The sequence below is a fragment of the Megalops cyprinoides genome, chromosome 2 (assembly GCF_013368585.1).
Source record: "Megalops cyprinoides isolate fMegCyp1 chromosome 2, fMegCyp1.pri, whole genome shotgun sequence".
In the NCBI taxonomy this organism is placed as follows: domain Eukaryota; kingdom Metazoa; phylum Chordata; class Actinopteri; order Elopiformes; family Megalopidae; genus Megalops; species Megalops cyprinoides.
The window spans coordinates 61,470,844-61,496,523 of NC_050584.1; the positions used below are offsets into that span (position 1 = coordinate 61,470,844).

General features: G+C 44.0%; 1 protein-coding gene across 1 annotated transcript in view; it reads right to left on the reverse strand.

Moving 5' to 3' along the window:
- myo3a (myosin IIIA) overlaps positions 1-25,680 on the reverse strand; it is a 70,529-nt gene that overhangs the window by 10,714 nt on the left and 34,135 nt on the right. Inside the window, exons 9-31 of the mRNA XM_036521375.1 lie at positions 25,316-25,357; positions 23,805-23,904; positions 22,291-22,407; positions 21,490-21,594; positions 21,148-21,231; positions 19,958-20,160; positions 18,455-18,553; positions 17,871-17,985; positions 16,202-16,328; positions 15,339-15,549; positions 13,860-14,007; positions 11,559-11,712; positions 10,806-10,894; positions 10,589-10,718; positions 7,130-7,209; positions 6,538-6,579; positions 4,752-4,829; positions 3,910-4,115; positions 3,683-3,794; positions 2,904-3,066; positions 2,082-2,168; positions 1,566-1,689; positions 104-1,178 (exon numbers count right to left, since the gene is read on the reverse strand). Of these exons, the coding sequence (XP_036377268.1) occupies positions 104-1,178; positions 1,566-1,689; positions 2,082-2,168; positions 2,904-3,066; positions 3,683-3,794; positions 3,910-4,115; positions 4,752-4,829; positions 6,538-6,579; positions 7,130-7,209; positions 10,589-10,718; positions 10,806-10,894; positions 11,559-11,712; positions 13,860-14,007; positions 15,339-15,549; positions 16,202-16,328; positions 17,871-17,985; positions 18,455-18,553; positions 19,958-20,160; positions 21,148-21,231; positions 21,490-21,594; positions 22,291-22,407; positions 23,805-23,904; positions 25,316-25,357 (3,691 nt within the window). The remainder of the gene's footprint in view (positions 1-103; positions 1,179-1,565; positions 1,690-2,081; positions 2,169-2,903; positions 3,067-3,682; positions 3,795-3,909; positions 4,116-4,751; positions 4,830-6,537; positions 6,580-7,129; positions 7,210-10,588; positions 10,719-10,805; positions 10,895-11,558; positions 11,713-13,859; positions 14,008-15,338; positions 15,550-16,201; positions 16,329-17,870; positions 17,986-18,454; positions 18,554-19,957; positions 20,161-21,147; positions 21,232-21,489; positions 21,595-22,290; positions 22,408-23,804; positions 23,905-25,315; positions 25,358-25,680) is intronic.

Sequence of the window (25,680 nt, forward strand, 5' to 3'; positions counted from 1 at the left end):
GTTATTTACAGTGAATCACCAGATGAGAAGTTTTCCCATTTTAGACTACTTAAGAGCAATTATTATAAAAAAGAAACAGCCTGATCACCTTGTCTCACCTTACCTGTTTAGAAAAACGTTGCAGCTCCTCCACTTCCCTCTCTGCAGATGCCTTGAGGTTCTTCCTGTCCTTGTAGCCCCGGAAGTTGCTCTGGATCTTCACAGCCGCCTGCTCCTGCTCTTTCTGATCGTCTAGGCCGGACTCCTCATGCTCTGGCTGAACGTTAGCTGGCTCTGGGATCTCCTCCTCTTTCTTATCGGACTGTTTCCCGGCCTCTTGTTCCTCCTTCAGTCTCTTCCTCTCTCGGTGGCCCCTGAAGTTGCTCTGAAGGACCGTGGCCGCCTTCTCCTCATCCGCGTCCGCATCCGCTTCCTCTCCGGGTTGCTCGGACTCCGCCTCCCGGCCCGGCTCCTCCTGCTCCTGGGCCTCGGGTTCCTCCTTCGCCGGTTCCCTTTCTGCATTCTGCTTCTTCCTGTTGGGCAGCTTCCCCTCCTCCTGCAGCCTCTTGCGCTCCTTGTGGCCGCGGAAGTTGCTCTGGAGGACTGTGGCGGCTTTGGTCTCATCCTCCCCTCCGTCCACAAGCTCCGCCCTCTCCTCCTCCTCATCGGTGGGGATCTGGACGGCCTCTTGAGAGGGCTGATGCTCATTGGCGTCTGGGGCATTTCCCTGCTTCCCCCTCGCCGGGATCTTCCCCTCCTCCTGCAGCCTCTTACGTTCCTTGTGCCCCCGGAAGTTGCTCTGAAGGACGGTGGCGGCTTTGGCCTCCTGCTCGGGGTCCACTTCCTGCCCCTCCTGTGGCTCCTCCTCTTCGTGGATGCCGAAATCCTCCTCCACGGCGACAGCCATCTCCACCTCGTCGTCGTCCTCGCCTGCCGGGCTCAGTGGGTCCGAGGTGGACTCGCCGCCGGTCCCGGCCTGACGCCGCTCTTTGAACTTCTTCCTCTCCTTGTAGCCCCTGTAGTTGCTCTGCAGGACCACGGCCGCTCTGGCCTCCTCTTCCTCGTCCACGCACGCGCCGTTCCCCGGCGCCGGCTGTATGGTTGTCCCCCCTGGATCTCCGCTCACAGCCTCTGGAAGAGCCTCCTCTTTCGCGTTGTCAACGGTCTGCGCTTGCTGCTTGTCTTTCTGCATGGCTTCCCTTAAACGCAGGGAGGGAAAGGACCATACAGGTACTTGTTACACACTCTTTTGTTTCTTAACTGTCTCCCATTTGTTTCAGACCATTATCCTACAGCTGCGCAAAGACAATCAGATGAACCTACTAGGACAAGCAAATTTAGACGTAACGGAGGCAAATACATTCACATGTACATTTAGTCATTTAGCAGATGTTCTCAGCGAGAGCGACTTACAAAAGCAAATAGAAATGTTTAGGCTAAGGGCAGAGAGGAATACCAAATCATCAGTTGCAACTGATAGTGGGATTAAATTGAGTACAGCATTCTGCTAAGTGCCATAGGAAAGGTAAAAAAAGGGAGTTTGAGGATAATAGAGAGGGAGAGCAGCCCAAACACAGAACACATACTTTTTCTTTTTGAAGCTCTTCCTCTGTCTGTGTCCACGGTACTGAGCTTGAATCTTGGCAGCAGCTTTATTCTTTTCATCTATTAACTCCTTGTACATCTTCCTTGCAAGGTAGGCTCTGCAGACTAACAAACAGTGCAACAGGTGTGACAGTATCCTTCACCGGACGTCTGAATTGTACAGCTATATCTTAGAAAATACATAAAGTATCATGGGCATAGATTTAGGTAGGGATGGTAGGGACGTGTCCCTACCAGAGGTGGAAAACCCTGGCTTCAGAAAGTAAAAGTCCTGCCATGTATTTGCTCCACCCATTCAATACACCAGCTGAATTTAATTAGCACAACTCTTCAGCCAGGTAGAGGAGCTAATTAGTAAAATCACCTTGTTTAGTGAATGGCTACCTAAATCTACACATATGTAAAGTATACATTCTCCTTACTCACAAACAGCCTGAGACTGCATACTGCAATATACACATCTATAAAACAGAAACTGCCCATAAGGTATCTCTTACCAGCTTGAAACCGGGTGATGAAGGCCTCCAGTTTAGCTTTATTCTTGTCATCGTTGACCCCTTTGCGGACTTTATGGCCTCTGTATGCTGGTGAGAATGAAATTTGAATTTAAAAATTGGAAAATATCCACCAAATTTAATGCTCTGAGAAGAAGACAATGGAACTGTTGTGATTACCATTCAGGGTGGGGTCCTTTGGGTAACAACCAATCACTATCCATACCATAGCACACAGTATCGTTACTGTAGGAATGTGCTCCTCAATGTCAGCCAATAACTAGTCTTGTATTTGATGCGCATATACATTTTCAAATGACATATCGGACAAGATTCCACAAAGCATAAACCGTATTATGCCCATATGTCAAATGGGCATATGTCCCAAAGGAACGGTATCCATGGTGTCAAGGGTAAATTTGTGCAGTATACTGACAACAAGCCTACATCACATCTTCCCACTGAGAAACAACCCTCTGATTTTCTGAATTTCTACTACACATTGGAATATCATCTATACAAACATCATTTTTAAATGGGTGTCAAAGAGAGAGAGAGAGATTGAGAGACAGATTGAGACAGAGAGAGTTAAAGAGGCAGAGAAAGTGTGAGAGACAGAGAGGACCATCCCATGTTCGTATGTGTGTGTGTGTGTGTGTGTGTGTGTGTGAGAGAGAGAGAGAGAGAGAGACAGAGAGAGAGAGAGATGGCCAGAGAAAGAGAGAGAGAGATTCAGTGACAGAGAAAGCGATTTAAAGGGGCAGAGAGAGGGAATGTTTGTGAGACACAGAGAGAGGACCATACCGTGTGAGTGTGTGTGCGTACCGGACTGGATGACCACTGCACTCTGCTCCCTCTTCTCCTGCATCCTGCGGTACCTCTTGGCCCCCAGCCAGCCCCGAACACAGGCCTGCAGCAGCACGATCCCGTCCGTCATCCGTCTCACCATCAGATTCAGCTGCTCCACGTGGTAGTACTTCAGGAACACCTGTCACATACACATACGTGCATACACACACACACACACAAATACATACATGCATGCATGCGCACACACACACACACACACACACACACACATGCATGTGCACACACACACACACACACACACACACACACGCATGCACGTGCACACACACACACATACACACACATACACACACGCATGCACGCACACACATGCACACACGCATGCACGCACGCGCGCACACACACACACACACACACACACACACACACACATGCAGACAGACCCACGCACATACACACACGTACATATACATGCACACATACACACATGTGCAAACGTGCACACACACACGTACAGACACACACACACACACAGCGACAATAAGATCTGATGACAACTGCTTTTTGCCCAATAGCTTGATAGCTTTATAGTGCCCTTTGCCATAATTTCATGCAACCACACACAGTTTGTACTGACACGTATTCAGTCAATCTGTCATCCCAGCCTGTCAATACTTCATTTCATTATCATTGTGCTATCCTCAACGTTACACGAATGCATATATACTGTCTGATCATCGCACCTAACTGTGACACATGACGCTATAGCAGCGGTGTCCGTGGGGAAGCCTTACTTTTGTTTTTCCCAGAACCCAGTTCTCCAGTTTGACTTTCTCCAAGATGGCGGCACACGTGTCCGTGCTCACCGGGGGGTCCTCATTGGCTCGGAACGCCAGTATGCAGTACCTGTAATAAACATGTTATTACACAAACTGGCCCCAACAATCAGGGCCTTTTTTAAATCGCTGTTAGAAGGCACGCCGACACACCGAGACCAACCGCGAGAGGCGTGCACGCTCACCGCTTGATGAAGTTGGCGAACAGGATCCGATGAGAGTACCCCTGCCTACGGATTTTCGCAGTCTCCAGGACCCCCGTGTAGCGGAGCTGGACCAGGACCTTCTCCCGGTCGAACTTGCGGGCGTGGCGGTCGTTGTTGGGTTTGATGCAGCGGACGAAATGTGGCTGCCCCGCCACCATCTTGGACAGCAGGTCCATGAGGGAGTACTGGAGGAGGAATCAGATAGTGAGCCATAACCACTGAATGACATAACATTACATTACATTACATTTAGTAAACACTCTTATCCAGAGCAAATTCCAGCACAAGAGAACAGAAGTGTATCTGTTCAAGTTGAATGAGCAACAGACCAGGCTAACAACACTCCCAGACCAGTGAGTGTTGAGTACAAAATATGAGTTACACAGAAGCAATCTAACATGGAGGTTTCAGCTACACTTACAGGATTTGAGTAAAATTGTCCACTGGTGTGAGAGTGAGGCCGCATTAACCACAGAATGGGAGGGGCTACCATACGCCATCAATGACTGACTGACTTGAACAAATCAGTTCAGTAAGATCAGTGATTGACAGTTCATTGTAGCTCCACCCATTCTGGGGTTCATGAAGCCTTGCCCTGCCATCACTACAGAAACACTCTGATTGGCAAATTTGATTGGCATGCACGGCAACCTGTGAATCTCTGATACAGCCATAAAGGTTAATAAGAGGGCAAACGTTAGAACTGACAATAAAAAGGGACTGGCATAGCAAAGGAAATATCAGCTGATCAAAAGTCAAGCCCTTTTGATAAGCTAAGTCATTTACGCCAGTGTAGTTATTAGGTCATCTTGTTGTCTTACTCTGAAATAAGATGCAACTGTCTGCGTTCTCATGTTGGTGGTCTCCCTGGGATGACGGGTAGAATCTCCACTGTCAGCCTGCATGTGAGTAAGACACTTGGCACTTAAAACATTACACCACATTCACTGCACACTGCACGCGTTCATATGTACACATGAGGGAACTCTGCCTGCCTTTACGTGGAGACATGATTTCATTCAGGGAAAAAAAAACCTCTCCACCCTCAAGAGTGACCTTTGAAAAAGCACATTATGAATTATTTGTTTAATTTTAAAATCCTGTAAGAAAATAAACTGAGGTGGAAAACATACATACGCAGAACTGAAAAATCCCTCAGAACTCACTGGCATTTCGCAAAGTTTCAGAGGTACTGACTAGACAGTTTTAAATTAAAGAGGCAAACTAACTCATGTGTGGCTCTGAAACCCACAGGTGTATTTTATTTCCAGCATTTAATAAAATGTTCCGCTAACAAAATCCTTAGAGGGAGATCCATAGAAGGTATTTAAACTTTTACTCTAATATTGACCACAGTCAATTAAATGTACTGTTTTAGTTCTTTGTAAATGCTAAGCAACTGGCAAAAGCAAAAAAAAAAACAAAAAAAACAATAAAAGACATGCATGCTGTGTAAAGCTGTAATAATTTCACCACCTTCAGTAATGGTAGGTGCCACAGAGGGAGCATAGTGAACAAATGTTTGCAGAAGTATTAAAAGTGGACGGGCACATAATATCTGCAAGTTTAATTCATTGTCATTTAGTCCAATTTCGCTTTGGGTGGAAACACTGACTGCCAAACAGATGATCCTTAAACTTGAGCTCAAGATCTTAAGAAAATACAATATCCCAATTAAGCATGCAAATAAAATGCAAATATATGTGTGTGCTGATCAGGCTGTTCCTTCCTATGAGGTAATATAATTTACATTCAACATTGTGTAAAGCACCATCTTTTTGATGCAGGTGGATTAAAAAAAAACAATTTATGTGATTTTGCACAAGTTATATGGTAGTCTGTATGTGCGTATGTATGAACATTAAAAAGGGAGGGGGAAAAAGGGCAAGAGGAGGGCCTTCTCTTTATTACATTTAGGAAGGAAAGTTAAAACAAAATTGCACAGGGATTCATACATATATATGAGTGTATATTCAAATGATCAGTTTGTTATTCAGCAGCTTCAGGAGTTCGTAACGAGTTGATCATTTGAATCAGCTGTGTTGGAGCAGGGAGAGATCTAAAACATGCAGGACAAGTGGCCCTCCAGGAGAGGTTTGGACACCCCTGCCTTAAGCCCATAAAATGTATATAATACTGCAAAAACAAATCATTCTTCGTGCATCTATAGATACGCAAATAAATAATATTGTATAAAATTATATAAAAATTATTATATATTAAATTATACATTTTGTAATATTAATATAATACTATATATATAATGTGTAATATTATATATTACATAATATACGTAAGAGCACTTGATCCCTGAACTTAATTAGACCATCAACTTGAGTGAGCTCCGCTCTTATGTTATCAGTCTACCAGAGTGCATCTACTGACAGACACAGAGCCAGACACACACGTACACTCACAGACAGAAAGCAGAAAGCCACAGTGATGACAGACATTGTCCCGCGCCGCTATGTGGTAGCGGGACCTAAAAAACAGCGGGGAAAGGGGAGAAAGCGCAGAGTAAAGCGTGTTTTTAATCTGCTCTACTGTCTAATTTTCTCTGGGGAATGGAGTATAGATGGAGGGAGGGGGGGAAAAGATTGTTATTACCTCACTGACTGATAATGAACTCAACAACACAAGCATTCCCATCTATACAAGGAGAAACCGGGAGAGGGAGAGACAGGGAGGACACTTGAGGTTAATTGATCTGAGTGAGAAGTAAGTGAAAGTGAGAGAGAGATAGAGAGAGAAAGAGGGACAGTGAGTCAGCAAGTGAGAGATACAGAAACAGCGTGAGCGAGTGAAAGAATGAGTCAGAGAGAGAGAGAATCAGTGAGTGAGTGAGAGAGAGTGAGCAAGTGGGACAATAAGTGAAAGAGAGTGAGGGAATGACTGAGTGAGAGTGAAAGTGAGTGAGTGAAAGAGAGGCTGATGAAAGTGACAGAGAGTTTAAGAGAAAAAGAGCAAGTGAGTGAATGACTGAATGAGAGGGAGAATTAACAAGTGAGTGAGTGAGTGAATTTGAAAGTGAGCAAGTGAGTGACAGAGATTAAGAGAGAGTGAGTGAATGAGTGAATGACAGTGACAGACAAGAGAAAAAGAGACAGCGAGAGAAAAAAAAGAGAGAGAGACAGCATGCAAAACTGCAGTTCATGCATATTTTAAATGATCCGTGCAGCGATGGGGCTGATGGGTGTACCTTGGCAAAGTTGATGGTGCGCTGAGGGGTGCGGGTGCGCATGGTTCCCATTGTCTTCCCTTTGGTGTGGGCCAGGTTACCTGGAGGGGGGGGAGAGAGGGGGAACACTGCCACATTAGGGGGTCAAACAGGGCCGTTCCAACAATTAGGTGGGTGGTTCTCAGTTTATGCTTCAGCACTGATAATGGTAATAACTGACAATACCCCTCCAGGCCTAATATGCAATATTACTATCACATATTAGGTTTGTAAACTTTATTACACAGTAAATTGAGCACTCGTTATATGGCAATAAAAAGTGTATGAACATGTTTTCCACTGAGCCATATAGTTCCTATCAATTTGCCACCATCTCTTGGGGGATGGTCCGTGACTTCGTCCTCTACCCAAACAAGCATCGGGCTTTACAAACCCCCGTGAGGGATGCAGTTAGTGCCGGCAGACACTAATAAAGCAATCAGGAAGCAATCAGTGTTAGTGCATTAATAACCGGAGCAAGTGACTTTGATAGAAGTTGATAAGCAGCTTTAGTGCACAAAACTCAGAAGCAGTGAGCTGCCGCAAGGGAGAGGGGAACGCCTTGTACTGAAGTGCCCTGCACCCAGAGAGGAGGCAGAGAGAGGAGCCGAGTGACTTCAGGCTGTCATCCACTGCGGGTAGTCAGGCCTAACAGAAGGATAAGTTTAATACACAGGGTGTTATAGTATTTTACTGTAGGATCCCCCTTCTCTGCATATTACGTTATTGTCGGTTTTAGAAGATGTTCCTATCCAAAGAGACTTAGAATGCAGTAGGTTAAAATTGTGTCCCTTTATACGGCTGGATATTTACTGAGCCAATTGTGGATTAAGTACCTTGCCCAACTGTATAAGAGGAGGTGTGGGGAATCTAACCAGCAGGGTTACAAGCCCTGCTCCTTACCACTGCTGTCCACAAACCCTACTGTCCTAAACTCTCTAATAATCACCATGTATGTCCCATGCTTTGAATTGAGATGCTGTCTGTCTGTCTGTTTGCGAGCTTGCAGATGGTTTCTCCATCATGGATATCATTATGTGCTTAAATTTTCAGTGTTGATGAGAGGCATCTCTTACTTTTCATTTTTCATTGCATGTTTATATGAGTTTATATATAGTATATTTTTGTTATATTCTATATATTACATCATTATAAGTACTTACAGTCACATGAATCACTACATTTTCAAACCATTGAAGTGTGGTCTAGGATGGAAAATAAATGATTAAATTATTACTGTTTAATAAACAGAATATTTGGATTTATCTGACTTTAAAGTATGTGCTCTTATAAGATTATATGTAGGTATCTTTGTTTGATCAACCATGCCATCATTCATTTTTGTCTATAATATTAATAATATATAATAATATTTGCCTTTGTTGAAATATATAGGGCAGTTGTATCTACAGCTGCCATTGTCTGACTGCTTGCCTCTTACTGTGTCTGTTTCTACTGTTGTCTGAGTGCATAGGCCTATTTCTGACTGCATGTGCTTGCCTGTATCTGCTTACTTTAGCCTTGGCAAAAAATGCTGGACTCAAAAATTCCACAATGTACAGTGATGTAACTCAGGATAAGGGTATCGCTTGACATACCACACATCTACAACCCTGGAACTTTGTGTTCCTGGTATGACCCAACCAACGACCTAACCCTTCATCAGGGTGTCAATTTCCAGTTGTTATCCTATGGTTTATTCAAACTGTAACTGAGATGTAAGCGTAAAGCAACCATTTATTCAGGGACAATATCCCGAGGACACTTTCAGAGAGTACTGCTATGTCAACAGTGCTATCTCAAAGCACTGTTTGATTTGAGATCTCACAGCCAAAATCAAATGAACGAAACACCCAATTTTTTAGCTTAGCCTAAGCTTATATCCTCTTAGTCTCATTGTCTCAGGTGATATTTGACTGCACCCTGAGCTGGTTCAGCAGGGGTGTGGTGATTCGTGACTCAGTCAGGGCCCAAAACCACGGGTTGTTGGAGATGGAGATGGACGAGCACGCTGCAAATGTCATCGATCCCAGCGATTTCCATCAGCAGGGTGTCTGGTGACCTCTCTCTGACTCCCCTTCCCCTAACCCCCACCCCCAACCCCACTCCCATCACCGTTACTAATCAGGACAGGAGGATGGACTAAAAACACAGGAAGCGGTTGCCAGGGTTGGTGTGGGGGATTTCCAGAATCCCCACTGACCACTCCAGAACCTACCTGACCAATGACAGATGAGGAAAAATGAATTGCACAGATGCACATTGTGTCAAAACAGCACACAGAGGGCACCTCGCAGCCCAAAGAGCCGTCAGGAAGAGGCCTGAGTGTAGCTTGTGTTTTCAAGTCAATTTTTCTGCGTGGGCTACGTGGACAACGGACAAGTGAGATTGCAGCGGTTGGGCGGTTAGCTCCGCTGCACGGCCCGCTGCAGACCGCTCTGTTTTCTTCGGCTAAAGAGGCACCATTGAAAACTCTCCCCCCACCCACCTGCCCATCCCGTGCCCACAGGTGACCCCTTCCGTAGGTGTCACCTGTGGCTCCGTCGGCCGGAGGCCCGGACAGCGCATGTGCTTTCACGGGTTCGCCGGGGTTGCGACGCCACGAAGAAATCAGGAAAAGCTGCAGCTCTCATCATTGCACTTCCTTTCATTTTCACAGTTTTCAAAGCGGACAGCAGAGCGCGCGAGACTGATTACGGGGCTACTTGATTTGATTGGCTTGGCGCTGGATGCTCCTCTGTGAGGAAGAGTACTCACGCTGCAGTGAGCAGCCATTCACAACGAAAGGCTGGGATCCCATTGCAGGACCACGCGCTGCAAAAGGGGAAATCAACCGGTTTGCTTTTTTTTTTATCTCCTCCCCCAACAGCACAGCCATTACACTGGAACAAATAATAATCTCACTTTTAATCATTGCATCGACAGTGTTGGTTAGGTGTGAGTGTTTCTTCCACAATCTCATCCATGTAACACTTACCATAAAATGACTGACATTTAAAAACTACTAGGTGCTCACGGTTAGTTGCACGTTACTAGAGCCAGGTTAAAGGCAAGTGTGCACTGTGGTTATTAAGAATTAAATTACAATGTACCTGTATGACACACTGGCTGCCTATCGGATAGCTGCTGGGTTTGATAGATTACATTACTGGCATTTAGCAGAAACTCGTATACAGAGCAACTTACATCAATTACAGTTTTTACAATGTTTCCCATTTACACAGCTGGATATGTACTGAGACAATTCTGGGTAAAGTGCCTTGCCCAATGGTACAGCAGCAGTGCCCACATGGGGAATTGAACCAGCAACCTTCCGGTTACGAGCCCTGCTCCTTAACCACTGTGCTAGACTGCTGAATGTCAGTTTGCCTCAGAGATCAGGAGCAGTGGCAACACGCCACCTGTTGACAGCACGTCACCACTGGTGCTGCCAGGCTTTACCTGTCTTTGTGAGGGGGTGAGTGACCAGCTTGCGGATCAGCTCGTTCTCCGAGGACCTCAGCAGTAAGACGATATCCGCAGGCAAGGTGTCCCTGTTCTTCGCCAGGAAGCCGCTCGCGTTGTAGATAACCTGAAGATGTCAAAACAAAGAGGGCACGTTCACTTGCTGTGATGTGCTGGAGAAGGTGGGAATGTTTAAACACTACTTAAGACTTACCTTTCCTGCATAGTGCTGAATGCCAAAGCCCAGGTCAACCCGCTTTGGTCTCCAGAAGTTCTTAGACTTCAAGTTGTCCTCAAACTTTTCTGCGTAAATGAAAAATCTGTTCATTTCAAAGGTTCAAAGCCAATTCAGGTAAAGCAATATTAAACTGCATAATCCAAAGGGCCCATTTATGCATTTCATTTTATGCATTTGACTGTTTAAAAGGTGCATTATAATCAATGTACAGTGTCCCAAAACATATTCATGTAACATCAGCATGAGAAAGATAAACTGTGCCTCTCATGTTACAAATTAAAAAGCTATGTTTAACCTACCTTTAGGGCCTCTTAAATTAGGGCCCTTAAATATTCATGTGACACTTCGCAAATTCATTGTGTCGGTTTCTTAATAGGAGAAAACAGGTGTAAACTTAGCATGGTGGTAAATGTTTGATGAAAGCGTCTCATTGTGTGTGTCTGTTCGGGCCTCTGTCACCAGACACTTCAAGGTCGAAGCGTTCGGCAGGGAAAAGAACAGCCGCCGGGGGCATTCTGCTCTGGGTGGAGTGGCCAATGAGACTTATTTGGCATTATTTATTTATTATTATTTGACATTATATTATTTATTATTATTATTTGACATTATTTAGACATATTATATATGATGGCCGCCATGACGTATCTCAGAGCAGGGTGGTCATAGCCACACACTTGCAGGGGGTTTGGTGACTTCGATGTCACGGTTTAGGTAACGGGGATGACTCACCTACGAGGGTCTGGTCGGTGGCCTGGGGGAAGCGGCTCTCCTCGTCCAGCAGGGACAGCATGCCCATGGGCTTCTGCAGGAACATGTCCAGGAGCGGCCGGTTGTCCTCGTACTCGATCATGCGCACGTCCACATCCTCGTTCAGGTACTCGTCCTGCCACAGGGGGCGATAAGGGAACTCACATTTCTGTTATCTCCCCCCCCTTCTTGGTGTGTGACTGGTGTAGAACGAACACCCTGTCGCCAACCCCTCTGGCCCTTTTTAAGGCAGGCGATCAATGGCAATGGTAGTTGTGGAAACACTCAACTGACCAATCAGTGAAAATGCATTTTCTGTGTAGTAGTGTGTTTTTACAATTGCATTGTAGAAATATTTGCTGGCCAGACTGAACTGAACTGCATAAACTGAATCCAAAAACTTGAAAAATGATTCTTTGACCCCAGGTATACTTGAGGAGTGCGTAGCCCACTCCTCAGACTTAATCTCAGATGAAGAGTTAACGAAGCGAAGACTGCCATGTTAACAGTACGGGCTGGATTCAATCAGCTGTGATCAATTCAATTTGTCCTTTGAACTTTGACCCATAAGTAATCACAACTGTTAATTTTTTTTTAACACAGGTTGGATGGTTCAGCGAAAAATAATAAGATAAACGATGTTGTACACTCGAATACAAAAAAAAAATGCATTTATTGTTAAGTGAAGGATGAGTGTTGACTGAAGTCGGGCCTGGGGGGTGTTGACCTGGGAATAGCCAATCAGCCATTAGCCCTGAGCGACAGGCAGCAGAGGCAGCGCTGGATTGGGTGGTCGCATTTCTCCACACATCTAGGCACAGCGCGGAGTTTGGAGGCCCTCGATGCTGCATTCCAACATAACCTCAAAGCGCAAGGACACCGTGGCGGCGTTCCGCCCTCGTGTTTACCAGACACGATAAAAATCGCGATGACCGACCAAGAAAGGGCAGCGCGCGAATCAGCCGGAGGAAGGGAGGGATGACATTCCTCTACGCGGGAGCGAGGTAGAAAAACCGAGAAGCGAGCGAACGTTTGCTATTCGCAGCCCCCCGGGGTAGCTGCGCTCCGCGCGTCTGAGAAATCTAATCTCCGAAAATAAAATACTACTCCTAGCCGTGGGTAAAGTCATCTCGCAGTCACAAAGCATCCTCTTTTTGGGACAGAAGTATTGCATCTGAAAACATATGCCCCAGTGGATTAAAAACAAAGCACTGCATAACAAGGGACAAATATTTATGTAGAGGTGCACGAAGCCGCCCTTACTATACAATTGCTCCAGTAAAACAGTACTCTGCTTGGCAAAAAAAGCTCACCATATGATATTTATCACATAATATATGCTACACTTTTTCATCAGTTATGTGTGTCCTGAGTGACACACAAGTGCATAAGTCAGCTTTGTAAATGCAAAATCTCAAAAGGCAAACAATTTTGTGTTTGTTCTTCTGTTCTGCATATATTTATTCATTATGGAAAAACACGTGACACTGAATCGGTCCTGTCTGTGCTGTCGCTGCTATATCCCATCCCCATTGACCTTTGCCCTGTGGCTACTTCCAAGTTCAGGGGGTTCAGGAGACAAGACTTACCTACATTGTACAGATAGTCCATTCAAACAGCCGAATTTCCACTGAAGCAACTCAAGTATCTGACTTAAGCACTGTATTACTCAGGAAATGAACCTGCAACCTCCCGGAGTGCGGTCTGTAGGTGGGCCACTGCGGCTGTAGGTTGCTTTAGTGGTAACCTTCTGTTAATGTACATTCTTCAAAATATATGTACTGCAAGTTACTTTCGAAGTTGTTTACTAAGAAAAAGAGCTTTGTTATTATTATTATTGTCACTTCTAGTAGGAGTAGTAGTATTGTTATAGTTAATAATAATAATAATAATAAGAAGAAGAAGAAGAAGAAGGAAAAAGAAGAAGAATTTAGGATTATTAAGTTTATGTAGGGGGTTTAGGATATAAGGCTGCAGTCAAAAAAAAAAAATCAAAAGATTTAACATCACCCCTCGAGAGCAACTTCAGCATTGGGAGCAAGGTTAACATCTTTCCAATAACAACCAGAGCCATTTTCTCTCTGCCTGCTCCATCCTAAACCCCAGGAGTGCAAAAAGATTAATATGAATCACCATTTAGATGGAAATAAGGCAGTTTCAAGGTGAAAATAAAAGCTTATAAAAGCTTATAACTGCTCCCAGGAGTCACGCAGTACTGAGCATGCTATTAATATCTCAAGAAGACAGCTATGAAGAAGACAGAGGGAGAGCTGTATGCTGTACCTGCTCCCAGGCAAATATGTGCTGGTTGAAGTAGAACTGGATCTGTTCGTTGGCGATGTTGATGCACAGCTGCTCAAAGGAGTTCCTCTTGAAGTTCTCGAAGCCGAAGATGTCGAGGATTCCGATGTTCAGACCCTTGTCCTCCTCACTGGGGGGTTGGAAAGAATTACCCAAGTTTAAGGAGAGGTGAAGAATATCTACATAAAGATGAAGAACTGAAGGGTTAATACACACACTGAGTTCTGAAAGCAACAAGTTGATCATTTCATGGGCTGGATTTGGGAGGGCGTGGGTTCTGACACATTCTGAGTAACACTTAACCCGATGAGGGCAGGTGAATTCACTAAAGCTTCATCAGTAAAACAAATAAACTACATATTCATCTGCTGGCCTGCTCAAGTCAGTGGGCCATGGGTACCTGGCTGATCATTCACTCCACCATTTAGTGACCAGTTACATGCCCCGGATGTAGGCATCTGCTAAATGAATGAGCACATTAAAATATAAAATAAATCGACAAAAATGCAAATTATAGTTGACCTCCACACTGATGCTAGTGACTTGCCTTATTACCTTATTTAACTTATTAATGCTCGTCTACCGTCTGTGTACCCACGATGAACCTGAAAATAAGGAACTCCTGACCAGTCTGTCACTTGGACAAAGTGAAAGGATTACAGCCCCAGTGCCCTGGCACCTGCAGGGATCTCCAGCTCTTTGTTCATTGTAAACATTAAGGAACTTCACTGGATCGATCCTCCCGCTTAATGAAACCAAACAACTGCGTCTGCCTCGTTGACAGACTCGCCCTCGTGGAGCTGCTGTTGAATTTCAATGCGAGTCGCGCGCCTTCAGCGGGACGAAGTTTTCTGGCCCGTCTCGATATAAAGGATGGTGTGCAGCTCACATAGTTTGGGGATATTTGCTGTTTAACTGGCCATATGCTTGCACATTATGAAATATACACAGCTGTATGACGCAATTAACCTTAGAAACAAAGGGTGTGGGGATCAGCTGGGGATTGTGCCTTCAGCAGGCCCGTCTCGATGTAAAGGATGGTGTGCAACTCACATAGTTTGGGGATATTTGCTGTTTAACTGGCCATATGCTTGCACATTATGAAATATACACAGCTGTATGACGCAATTAACCTTAGAAACAAAGGGTGTGGGGATCAGCTGGGGATTGTGCCTTCAGCAGGCCCATCTTGATGTAAAGGATGGTGGTGCAGTTCAAGTGGTTTGGGGATATTTAATGTGTAAAATGGCCATAGGCTTGCACAATATGAAATACATGCAGTTGTGTGAAGCGATTAACCTTGAATAAAGGGGTGCATGGCATCAATCAACTCAGATACATTGTAAAAAATAAGAAGCTATACCACACCCTAGCAGTGGATGTCTTTACACCGCCCTCCCGCGCCGCTTTAACCACACCCAACGTACTAAGCCCCGCCCCCGAACCCAGCACCCCGCCCACCTGAGCTGGTTGTCTGGCCTCAGCAGGCTGTTGATGCGGTTGACGATCCAGCTGAAGAGGCGGCCGTACAGGGCCTTGCCCATGGCGTCCCGCACCTCCACCGCCTTCTCCACCGTGTTGGGCCTGACGATGGTCTCGCCCCGGGTCACCACGCAGTGGGACGTCAGCGCCTCCTGCAGCTCGTCCGGGCGAATGCGGAGCAGGGATGCCGCTGAGGGACAAACGCACAGAGGCTCAGGTATGTCAGGGTCCCCCCCATAGACACACACACACACACACACACACACACACACTGGGACAGTGACTTATATGGAGTCGAGCCTGTACTCTTTTCATTTATGTTAAACTAACAAAATGAGCTGTATACAGCATTTAAATCATGTCACGACAACTTAAATGTTTTTCTGTGCTGCAAATATTTGATTAGGAAATTATAGAACATAAAGGAATGCGTGTGCATGTGTGTATGTATCTGTGTGTATGTATCTGTGTGTTTGTGGTGTGTGTGTGTGTGTGTGTGTCTGTGTGCGTATGCGTGTCTGTGTGTGTGTGTGTGTCTGTGTGCGTGTGTCTGTGTGTGTGGGTATGCATGTGCATGTGTGTGTGGCAAGCTGATACAATATGTATTTCATGCGAGCATGCACAGTTTGTGGGGTAGCATGAATTGATGGTAAGAGTCAAGCATTACATATAGCCCCTACACGACGATGTATCAACTGCACACACACTGGCTGTCGTGAGCCTATGTAAATTTCCCTCCACGGCTCAGGCCAGGTTGACTCTATTTAGAGGTCACCCTTGGTGGGGCTGCCGGGGGGGGTGAGAGTAATTTTACACTTATATAACGGGGAGAACTGACTCACTGCTCTCCAGCACGCCCATGTTTGAGATATTGCTTTTGTCGGTCTGGTGCTCGGAGGCGACCGAGGCGAACTCGATGTCGCCAGCGTTCAGGATCGCAGCTAGAATGCTGTACACACTTCCCAGCTCCTGAAGGTTCAGAGAGAGAGAGAGAGAGAGAGATGATGGAGAACAAACGAGTCAGGCTAACCTCACTCGGAGTGCGTCACAAAGATTGAGTACACAAATGAATCATCGAGTACATAAATAAATCCCAGACTCAACAACAAGCAAATCGCCACAACAGCAGAGAATCATACGAGGCAACACAAACTGGACTGTATTTGCTTGTGAGCTGCACTCTTGTCTTCAGACATGAGACATTTCACCGTTTGACATGCGAGTGCCAAACGCTGGATTACGTCTGGATTACGTCTGGATTATGTCTGTCTTGGATTAACCAGCGGCGGAGGCATGCTGACATGAACTTCTCCTTGATTACATGACATCCCTGTTACTTGCCTCCTCCCATTAAATTCAAGTCAGGCCACCGTCACCAACAAATACCTGATTGTTCTGCATCTCTCACTGATTAAAAACAATCTACTGTACCGAGAGTTTCTTTATGCTCATATCACTACTTTAAGGTGAAACGCTTTTTCTTGGCACATATTATGGCTGTGTGGCATGATGTTCATATGTTATTAATGATGTTCATGTCCTTAATCTGTGGCTTTCCTTGGCCAGAGATAACAGAGAAGCAGAAACCACTGCTGCACAGCAGTGTCTGTGATCATGTGATAAGTGCAACTCATGTGTGGATTCCACCAGTGATTGGAAATTCACAGCACCTCGGGAAGATGAATTGATTTTGCTCATACTAATGGCACATCCTCATTCTCGAATGACAGCAATGAGCAATTTATTTATTTATTATTCATCCAAAACAATACAATACAAGATTTCACTAATGTGCCAGCTTGAGGTTGTTGCTTATGAACTGATTACTTCTCAGAAACTGCCATTGATTGAAGTTCCAGAGAGAGATTTTGGAGAAGACTTTTCAGACGATCCCTGTACAATTAATCAGACTTAAATAAACCAGTCCTGTCCACGACTATAAAAAATCGCACCTACCACTTCCTTCTCATATTAGCTGCTCACAGCATCCCTCCTCCACCCCATCTCCCCCTTTTTATTTTTCCCTGTCTATGATGTCCAATTCGGGGGGTCAACAACCTTGGCCCATGGCCAGGTGCGATCCCTTTGTCAGACTCCAAGCCAAATAAAAATACCCCTATAACCACATCACACACAACCGCCATGCTTTGATTGTATGGAAATTCATATCTACTGAATTGATTCATTTGACGAATCTCCATAATTTCAAAATCCCACTTTCAGGCACTTCATAAAATTAGGAGTGTAAAACGGAACAAGGATATGTGTGTGCTAAGCAAAGCACATATGTGTCCTTCTAAGCATTCCCTGGTTTGTCTCTGAGAATGTGAAATTACATGCCACAAAAAGGCAATTTACAAAAAAAAAAAAAACTGTGCACATTGACTTAAAATGGTTTGCATAAGAGGGTGTACACTTTTTTACATCCAGTTTAAATAACTTTATTTATTTATTTATGCAATCAGTAAAGCTGTGCTGCAGTTGTAATTAATGTTGTTCTCTCATGCATACCTCCAGGGTGAAGCCAATGACTTTGAAGCACTGCTCCACAGATGCAAACTGCTCCTTATAGAAGGCATTGTTCACAATGTCAGGCACTAATTTAATGTGCTCGCTGTGAAGGTACCTGAGAAGGAAAACATGAAAAGACAAATCACAAAAAAAGATAAAAAAAAGGGAATTTAATTAAATGTGGACCAAATGGTAATGCGAATTTGAAAAAAAAATATATGTATAGAAAACATAGACACAGAAATGGCATGAAAATGATAAGGCATTAAATTGAGGTTCTGACTCGTTGTGTTCATTAAAGGCCCATTACTCCTACTGCAAAAAGCAGTGGGGAGGCTCAGTATTTTGTCCAAATTCCCTATTTAGTTCTATCAGTCTGAGCATCTAGACATCTCCTACTTTCACTGGTTAAATAAACCCCTCCTTCTTCACTTTAACTGATATGTGGTGGGCATTCAGACACAATATGCCTCCTCTACATTTGAGCTGGTTGAGGCGTGCTACCCCCGGCCCCATCATAAACTGCTTTATGATCCATGAGCAGATCTACAAAAACAAAATCGATTAACTCGTCAGAAACTTACTTGGGGGTTTTGTTTTCGGACAGCTTGTAATGAGCCAGCTTCTTCCTCTCGGCCAGACCAGCATAAATGTAGTAGAAAATATGGAAATTCCTCTCTCCTCTGGGAAGACACAGTGACAAAATGTCATATGTCCGGCGATGTGTGGCGTTTGAGTTTCAATGCGAAGAAGAACGAGCTGTCTTTTTCTCAGCAATCAATCTAGGCTCACGCCTTTAACCATTTTCAGTGTTATTATGGATGTTAAACAGTTGGATGGGGTTTGGTACCCAGTTCAGATGACAGCACACAGATGGTTCATCAGCTATCTCCATTAACACTGAGCTCCAGGATATGACTAAAAATTAACATTATAATAAACACTCAATAACTCAAACACTTTAACATAATGAAGAAAAATCCCATAAGTGATTAAATACAGTAGGGTGATAATAGAGACTGTGAGGTTTGGACAGTTTCCCATTCATAATGCAATCAAACAAACATTTGTCAACAAATAGCGTAGAACACATACGACACTACTTCTTTTAAGTTTTTGTTTTGTATATTATTATTATTGCTAGATACGCATGGCCACAGCCATATGCAGGCATTCCCAAAGTATGCTTTATACTGTCACAGAAATGAGAACAATGGAAAAAGATATTAATCATTTGAAATAGAAATGTTACTCATGTCAATGCATTTTGATCATGATGATGTTTCTTTTGGTTGACTGTTGTGCTGCTCATATATAGTGCTGTATGCAGATTGGAAGCGTATTAAAGGCTCTGGATAACTCAGGGGAAGGACAACAGGTAAAACTGGGGTGAGTAGACAGATGTAGGGTGTCTTTTATTATCTTTACTGTGTGTTATTTTGTATTGATTTTGACTATTGCATGTAAAATCTAAAGGGCTACAATTATGGATTTATGAGACCATACCAGTCAGATTTCATTTTTGTTAACATTTTTTTTTTTCAAAGCTCTCCGCCTTGCTTGCATTTTAAACCTGTTTAATGGTCCGGGACAACAGCCAAATTCATGATGCTCCAGTGATTTCACCGTAATACGTGTTGTGATGAGCTAAAACAAAGAGGACTGATTAAAAGCAGATTGTTACTTCATCCTCAGTCTTCCTTCCACACAAGGACTAGGTTTAAAAGCCACATCTTAAAATCCCACTGGCATGATTTCAGAGCTCTAATCTTGGATCCAGGGAGAAATTAAAAAAAAAAAAAATCCCATCCACCCCCACTCCTGCACCCCCCCCCCCCCCCTCAGGCGACAGGAGAGAGGGATGTATTAACTTGAGTGTGATAGCATGTCAGTGACTTCAAAAGGGAGGGGGGGGTGGAATGATAAAACAGTTACTCTCTGAGCCTACTGAGAGCAACTAAAGACTCTGAAAAAAAACAAATCAAGCAATTAGCTCAATCCCTCTGTGGGTAAAATGAAGGACTACCCAACTATCTGACCTCATACGTGTGCATATAAGGGAAGGTGTGGACAGAGAAGGGACTTACACAGCCTGGTGGATGACTCTGGACTTCTCCAGTAGATATTCGGAGATCTGGGCCCCCACCACTGTGCCTCCACAGGTGAACTTCATCTCCAGGTACTTCCCGAACCTGCTGGAGTTGTCGTTGATGACGGTGCAGGCGTTCCCGAAGGCTTCCACCAGGTTATTGACCAGAAGGATCTTTTCTTGCAGTGTCCGATTGTTTGCCTACAAAGAAAAAGCCCGCACGTGTGTGGAAAGGGTGACATTCCTCTGGCAAAGTGAAAATAAATGAGAAAAAACAAATAATATATTCAATATTATGAAACCGTGTTTCAACTCGACTCGCGTGACTGCGGGAAAACAGATATGGTTTGTATAAAACATGAAGGGAGAAACTGATTAAAATTCTGATCTGACACCATCTAATTATTCAGCCCCCCTTTTGTCATTTTATCACAAAAGACATTTTTTCCTTCTCCCATAATTCATGTGCATTTCTTTTTCACCCATGCTTAAATCAAAGATGATGAACTGTAGCACTTGAAATGCAAATTTTCACATTGCATTATAAAATCACGGCTGTCTCTCTCGGTGACGGCCGCAGGATCTTCAAATCAGGACTACATAATCATAATCAAAGGAGACGACAGGGCGTCTGGCTCGGCTCACAGGCTGAGCCGGGTACCGCATCTGGGCTCTGCTGTTTTGCGGTAGGTATTTATGACTATGGATTTGTTTTTCTATGATCCTGTGGTGGATTTTGTGTGGACTGTTTACCCCTACAGTGCACGCAAACATTTGTGTGTGCATGTGCTTGTGCACCTGGTGTGTGTGTGTGTGCGCCGAGCGCTTGGTGTACATGTGCGCATGTGTGTGTGTGTGTGCGCGCGCGCATGTCGTGTGCATGTAAGCGTGTTTGTGTTAACACCATTTGTGTATTCAAAAAAACATTGCACTTTGGGGTCATTTAAAAATACCAAACACCACATTACCTTCTGGGAGCTTAAAGGTCATTCCAAGCTTCAAACAGATACTCATAAAATACTGAGCTTTTTCAGATAACCAAAAACATCCTTGTCCATTTACACAACTGGATATTTACCAAAACATTGGAGGCGAAGCACCATCCTTAGGTTCTCAACAGCAGTGCCTCAACTGGATCCTGCAGCGCTCTGGTTAAAAGTCAAGGTCCCTAACCTATGCCACACTTACCTTTCCAAGTACCGTCAGCTGCTGCACCAGAAGATGGGCGCTCTCTGTCTTCCCAGCACCACTCTCTCCACTGATCACGATGCACTGAAAAAAAGGCCAGCTTAGTTTTTCAAATATTACATTACACATTTCCTGAGCAAGCACCCTTATTATGCATTTGAACCATTTATACAGCTGGATACTTTAATGAAGAAATTCATGTTGAGCACATTGCTCAAGGGTATAATGGCAGTGCCCCATCTGGGAATCAAACCTGCAACCTTTGGGTTACAGCTCCTTCACTGCTATGCCACTGCCACCCCATATGAATGTTGTACTTGGGGAAAAAAAACACTTCTCTACCTGATCTGTGTTGTAGGACACCATGGACTGGTAGGCTATGTCGGCGACAGCAAAGATGTGTGGAGGGTTTGCGGTTCGCTTGGCCCCAATGTACATCTTTGAGTACTGTCAGAGGGAGGAAGGTAAAATAGCATTTACTGTTAGTTACAGTTACATAATCAATGTTCAATACTTAAGCAAAACGTCTGTGAGTTCTGCAGAAATAATTCAATTTTAGTTTTAGTAACATTTAACAAACCCAAAGAGCTAAGTGATGGACATGCCACCTTCAGTTAATGTGATTTTAGAGCATTTACAAAATTATGACAATGGTCATGATGTTAAATCTGTTAAATATATGATGTGAGCCAAACTAGGAATTTAATGAGATGCAGTGTGCTCTAATAGGCTGGGGGAGTTCATGAGATGCGGCCTGCTCTGACATGCTGGGAGAGTTAATGAGATGCAGCCTGCTCTGATAGGCTGGGACAGTTAATGAGATGTGGCCTGCTCTGATATGCTGGGAGAGTTAATGAGATGCAGCCTGCCCTGATAGGCTGGGACAGTTAATGAGATGCAGCCTGCTCTGATAGGCTGGGACAGTTAATGAGATGGGGCCTGCTCTGATAGGCTGGGGGAGTTCACGAGACACGGCCTGCTCTCATATGCTGTGAGAGTTAATGAGATGCAGCCTGCCCTGATAGGCTGGGGCAGTTAATGAGATGTGGCCTGCTCTGATATGCTGGGAGAGTTAGAGTTAATGAGATGCAGCCTGCTCTGAATAGGTAACAGAGTTAATGTGGTGAAAGGCAGCCTTCTCACCTGCGGGCTGTACAGCTCCACCTTGTGAAAGGGGTTGACGGCAATAAGAATGTCTCCCACATAGGTGTAGATGTGCTCCTTGGCATAGCGCTTCTGTAACTGATCTGTGACTGTGTTCTGAAAGATAAGAAAAAAAAAGAACAAAATCAAAACAAAAATCACAGGTTCATCGATATTCAGCCAGGGTGTCTTCATCAGCGCATCATGACTGCAGAGCAACTGGACAGAGGAGTGGTGAGCTGGTGAGGGAGCTGAGCTTATAACCCGAAGGCTGCGAATCCAGTTCCTAAGTGGGGAGCTTCTGTTTGCTGTAATCTTCAGCAAGGTGCTTACCCTGGTTTGCTTAAGTGATTATCAAGATGTATAAACAGGTGATAGGTATGTTTAAACGGATTAGGGCATTTGCAAAGAAAACGGATAAGAAAGGAATGTACGAGAGTGTCTATTTTCTTAACATTGTCTCACCCCTTTTTAAAGGCTTTAAAAGTTCATTCATTGGCCACTGGGTTATCTAACCTTGTTCTTTGGAAGTTCTCCCACGACAAACAGATCAGAGTTCATCATGAATTCAGTCTAACTTAAATAACTACACGACAACTATCACTAGAAGTATATCATAATAATATATAATATAAATTTTATATCAAGTTACTGGTAACAACTGAACACCAGAGCAACTACATGTTGTAAAACAACGGCACATTATACTGCACTAATGTGTATGTATTGTTTCTGGTTAGAATGTAACAAGTGTACACAGACACCTACAGTCAGTAAAACAAATGTCTCTCACAGAATATTGTAGAAGCCGTTGAAGCAGCTAAGAAATGATGTGAGGACAGAGTTCTGTGTGGTGGAGGATGAAAAAATATTGGGGAGAGGCACACGACCGAGCGATCCTTATCTTTCAATATGCCAATGGCCCCCTCGGTGCAATAAATCACCTTGAATGCGTTTTGCGTAAACATTGCAGCTCCTCCCATGATATTTCCATCCAGTTTCACGAAAAACGCCGCGTTCCAGCGACGGATGGCTCAAGAATTATTCTTTCTGCCCGCCAAAAACATCTGTGGCTGCACGATCATCAGTATTCAGAAAATGTTCGACTACGAGCTGAGTATTTGGCGGATAGCCCATGCCTTCAAAAGGCAAATTAAAATCACCATAAAATTGGACCAATGAAATAATTCACGCAGGTGCCTTTGTGCACCAAGGCCTGGATTCAATCAACATTTGTCTTCAGCTCACAAAATTGAGAAATTCAAGTTTTTCTTTCATTCTTATCACAGTTCAGCAATCTCCAAAGAGAAATATTTTGGTGAATGTAATTGTGAATTGTAAATAAATTGCATTTTCTTTTTTGGAAGAAAGTAACACTTGCATTTATGTGTTGGTCAGTGTTAAAGACAAATGCTGATTAAATCCAGGCCTAAGTTTAGGGCTGTGACACAGATAAGGAACACGCTGTGTCCATAAAAGGTGATCAGACTACAGGTAAAAATAAAGGCTCTTACTTCATCAAGCACCTCGAGGGTGGCCAAGTCATCGACGTCGTCCAGGGCGGAGCTTAAAGTCTTCATGTGGCTGCCTTTCTTTGTGTGGATTCGCTCATGCCTGGAACGCCATGGTAACAGACAGTCTCACAACAAGTCGTAAAACACTACAAATAAAAATAACACTTTTAAACATTTTTTTAAAAGTCAGCATGATCATGTGAAGATAAAAATATTTTAAAAAGAAAACAAAACTGGACCAAGGACTTTCGGTAATAAAAAATTTGCAACACAGAGGTCACAGTTACCTCTGAAGCCTGAGATGAAGTATATCATCAGTCAAACTCTATTTTTAAACCGGTCTCTTGGTAAATAACACATTATAAAAATGGCATCTTGCAAAATATCTAAGACAATGAGAGATGACCATGACTGGAAAAGCGCATTACAAAAGAAAAAAAAAAGAAAAGCAAAAGACAGAAAAAAAAGAATCCACTCAATTTAATGTTGCGGCTTCATCTGGCCCATGCCTGCTTCGCAATATGAGCTACAGTTATTTCATCAATCACTTCTGCCACTTCCTTACTGCCACAATAAATACAATAACAACAAACGCTTCAAATGGCGCGGTCTTAATTTCCTGTGTCTACATACTACTCTACCCATTTGACAGCAGCCAATTATATTGATGTAATATTATCGATTGTGAAAAAAAAATACCATTTCTAGTATGGCAGTATCGCCACTGGGTACCTCTCTGCTTCCCCTGCCACCCTGACTGTGCTATCCTGTGGACAGGAAAGGACTTCTGCTCTCCAATACTTTTTTCAGGCTCTTAATCTACTGCATCATCATAGACCAGTTCGCGGCCAAGGGCTGCACACAGAGCACCCAAACCCGGCTTCACCTCATCTCCTTCACTTCACACGCAACGGTCTGCCCCAGCACAGTGCTAGCCTTAATCCCTTTAAAACAACCTGCTCAGGGAATTAAGCGGAGATTCACATTGAGAAAACAGGACAGTAAAGAACTAAAACAAAACAAAAAAAAACTGTGGTTCTGTTGGGTGATGTCATTCGCCAGTGGCAGTTAGGGACCGTTGACTGTTCCAACACAACATGAAGGCAATTCACCACATCACCAAAAAAAAGCAGGGCTTTCGACAGGTGAACAAAGCACTGCATTGATCAGTTAATTGCACGCAGGCCCTCCTAAGATTTTAACACGTAAAAATTGCAGCGGCTTTCGATTTGGCACTTATTTCCAACAGTGAATAGCAACACGATTGGTTAAAATAACCTAAAAAAAATCAGGGAAAACCAGGGGTTCAGTACACAGAGACAGAGAGGAATATTATTGGCACAGGGATGGGGGCTATGAACTCAAACAGGGCGGGAGCTTTGCCGGTGCGCAGCATTGCCCGATTTCTCCACAGCACAGACAGCGAAGCCTATTTCTACGGCCGCACAGGCTAATCACAAAGCAAGCAGGCTCCCCTCTAGCTAGCGAGCGCCGACATCAGTATCTCCTACCTGTCTTTACTGTCTGTGCTTCTCTCTGCCCTTCCATGTTGGCTTAAATGACAGAAATAACATTTAAATTTCACTGATGTTTTTTTTTTTGTAGTGTGTCCCCCCCCTCCCCTCCCCTCCCCTCCCCTCCCCCTCCCTGTCCTCCATCCAGATCCAGGAGATCAGTGCTTATCATTTTGGTTCTGACCCATAATAACCCTCAGCTCAGAATATATAGCTATATAAGCTGACAAAAAATATTAACTCATAAGAAATCATTTAGCAGAGCAATTTATTTGAAAATTAAACCCTGTAGTGGGCCAGTGTTTCTTTTTTTGCCTTCAATAATTTATTCTACGGATCATTTCATACAACACTCTTCAGCT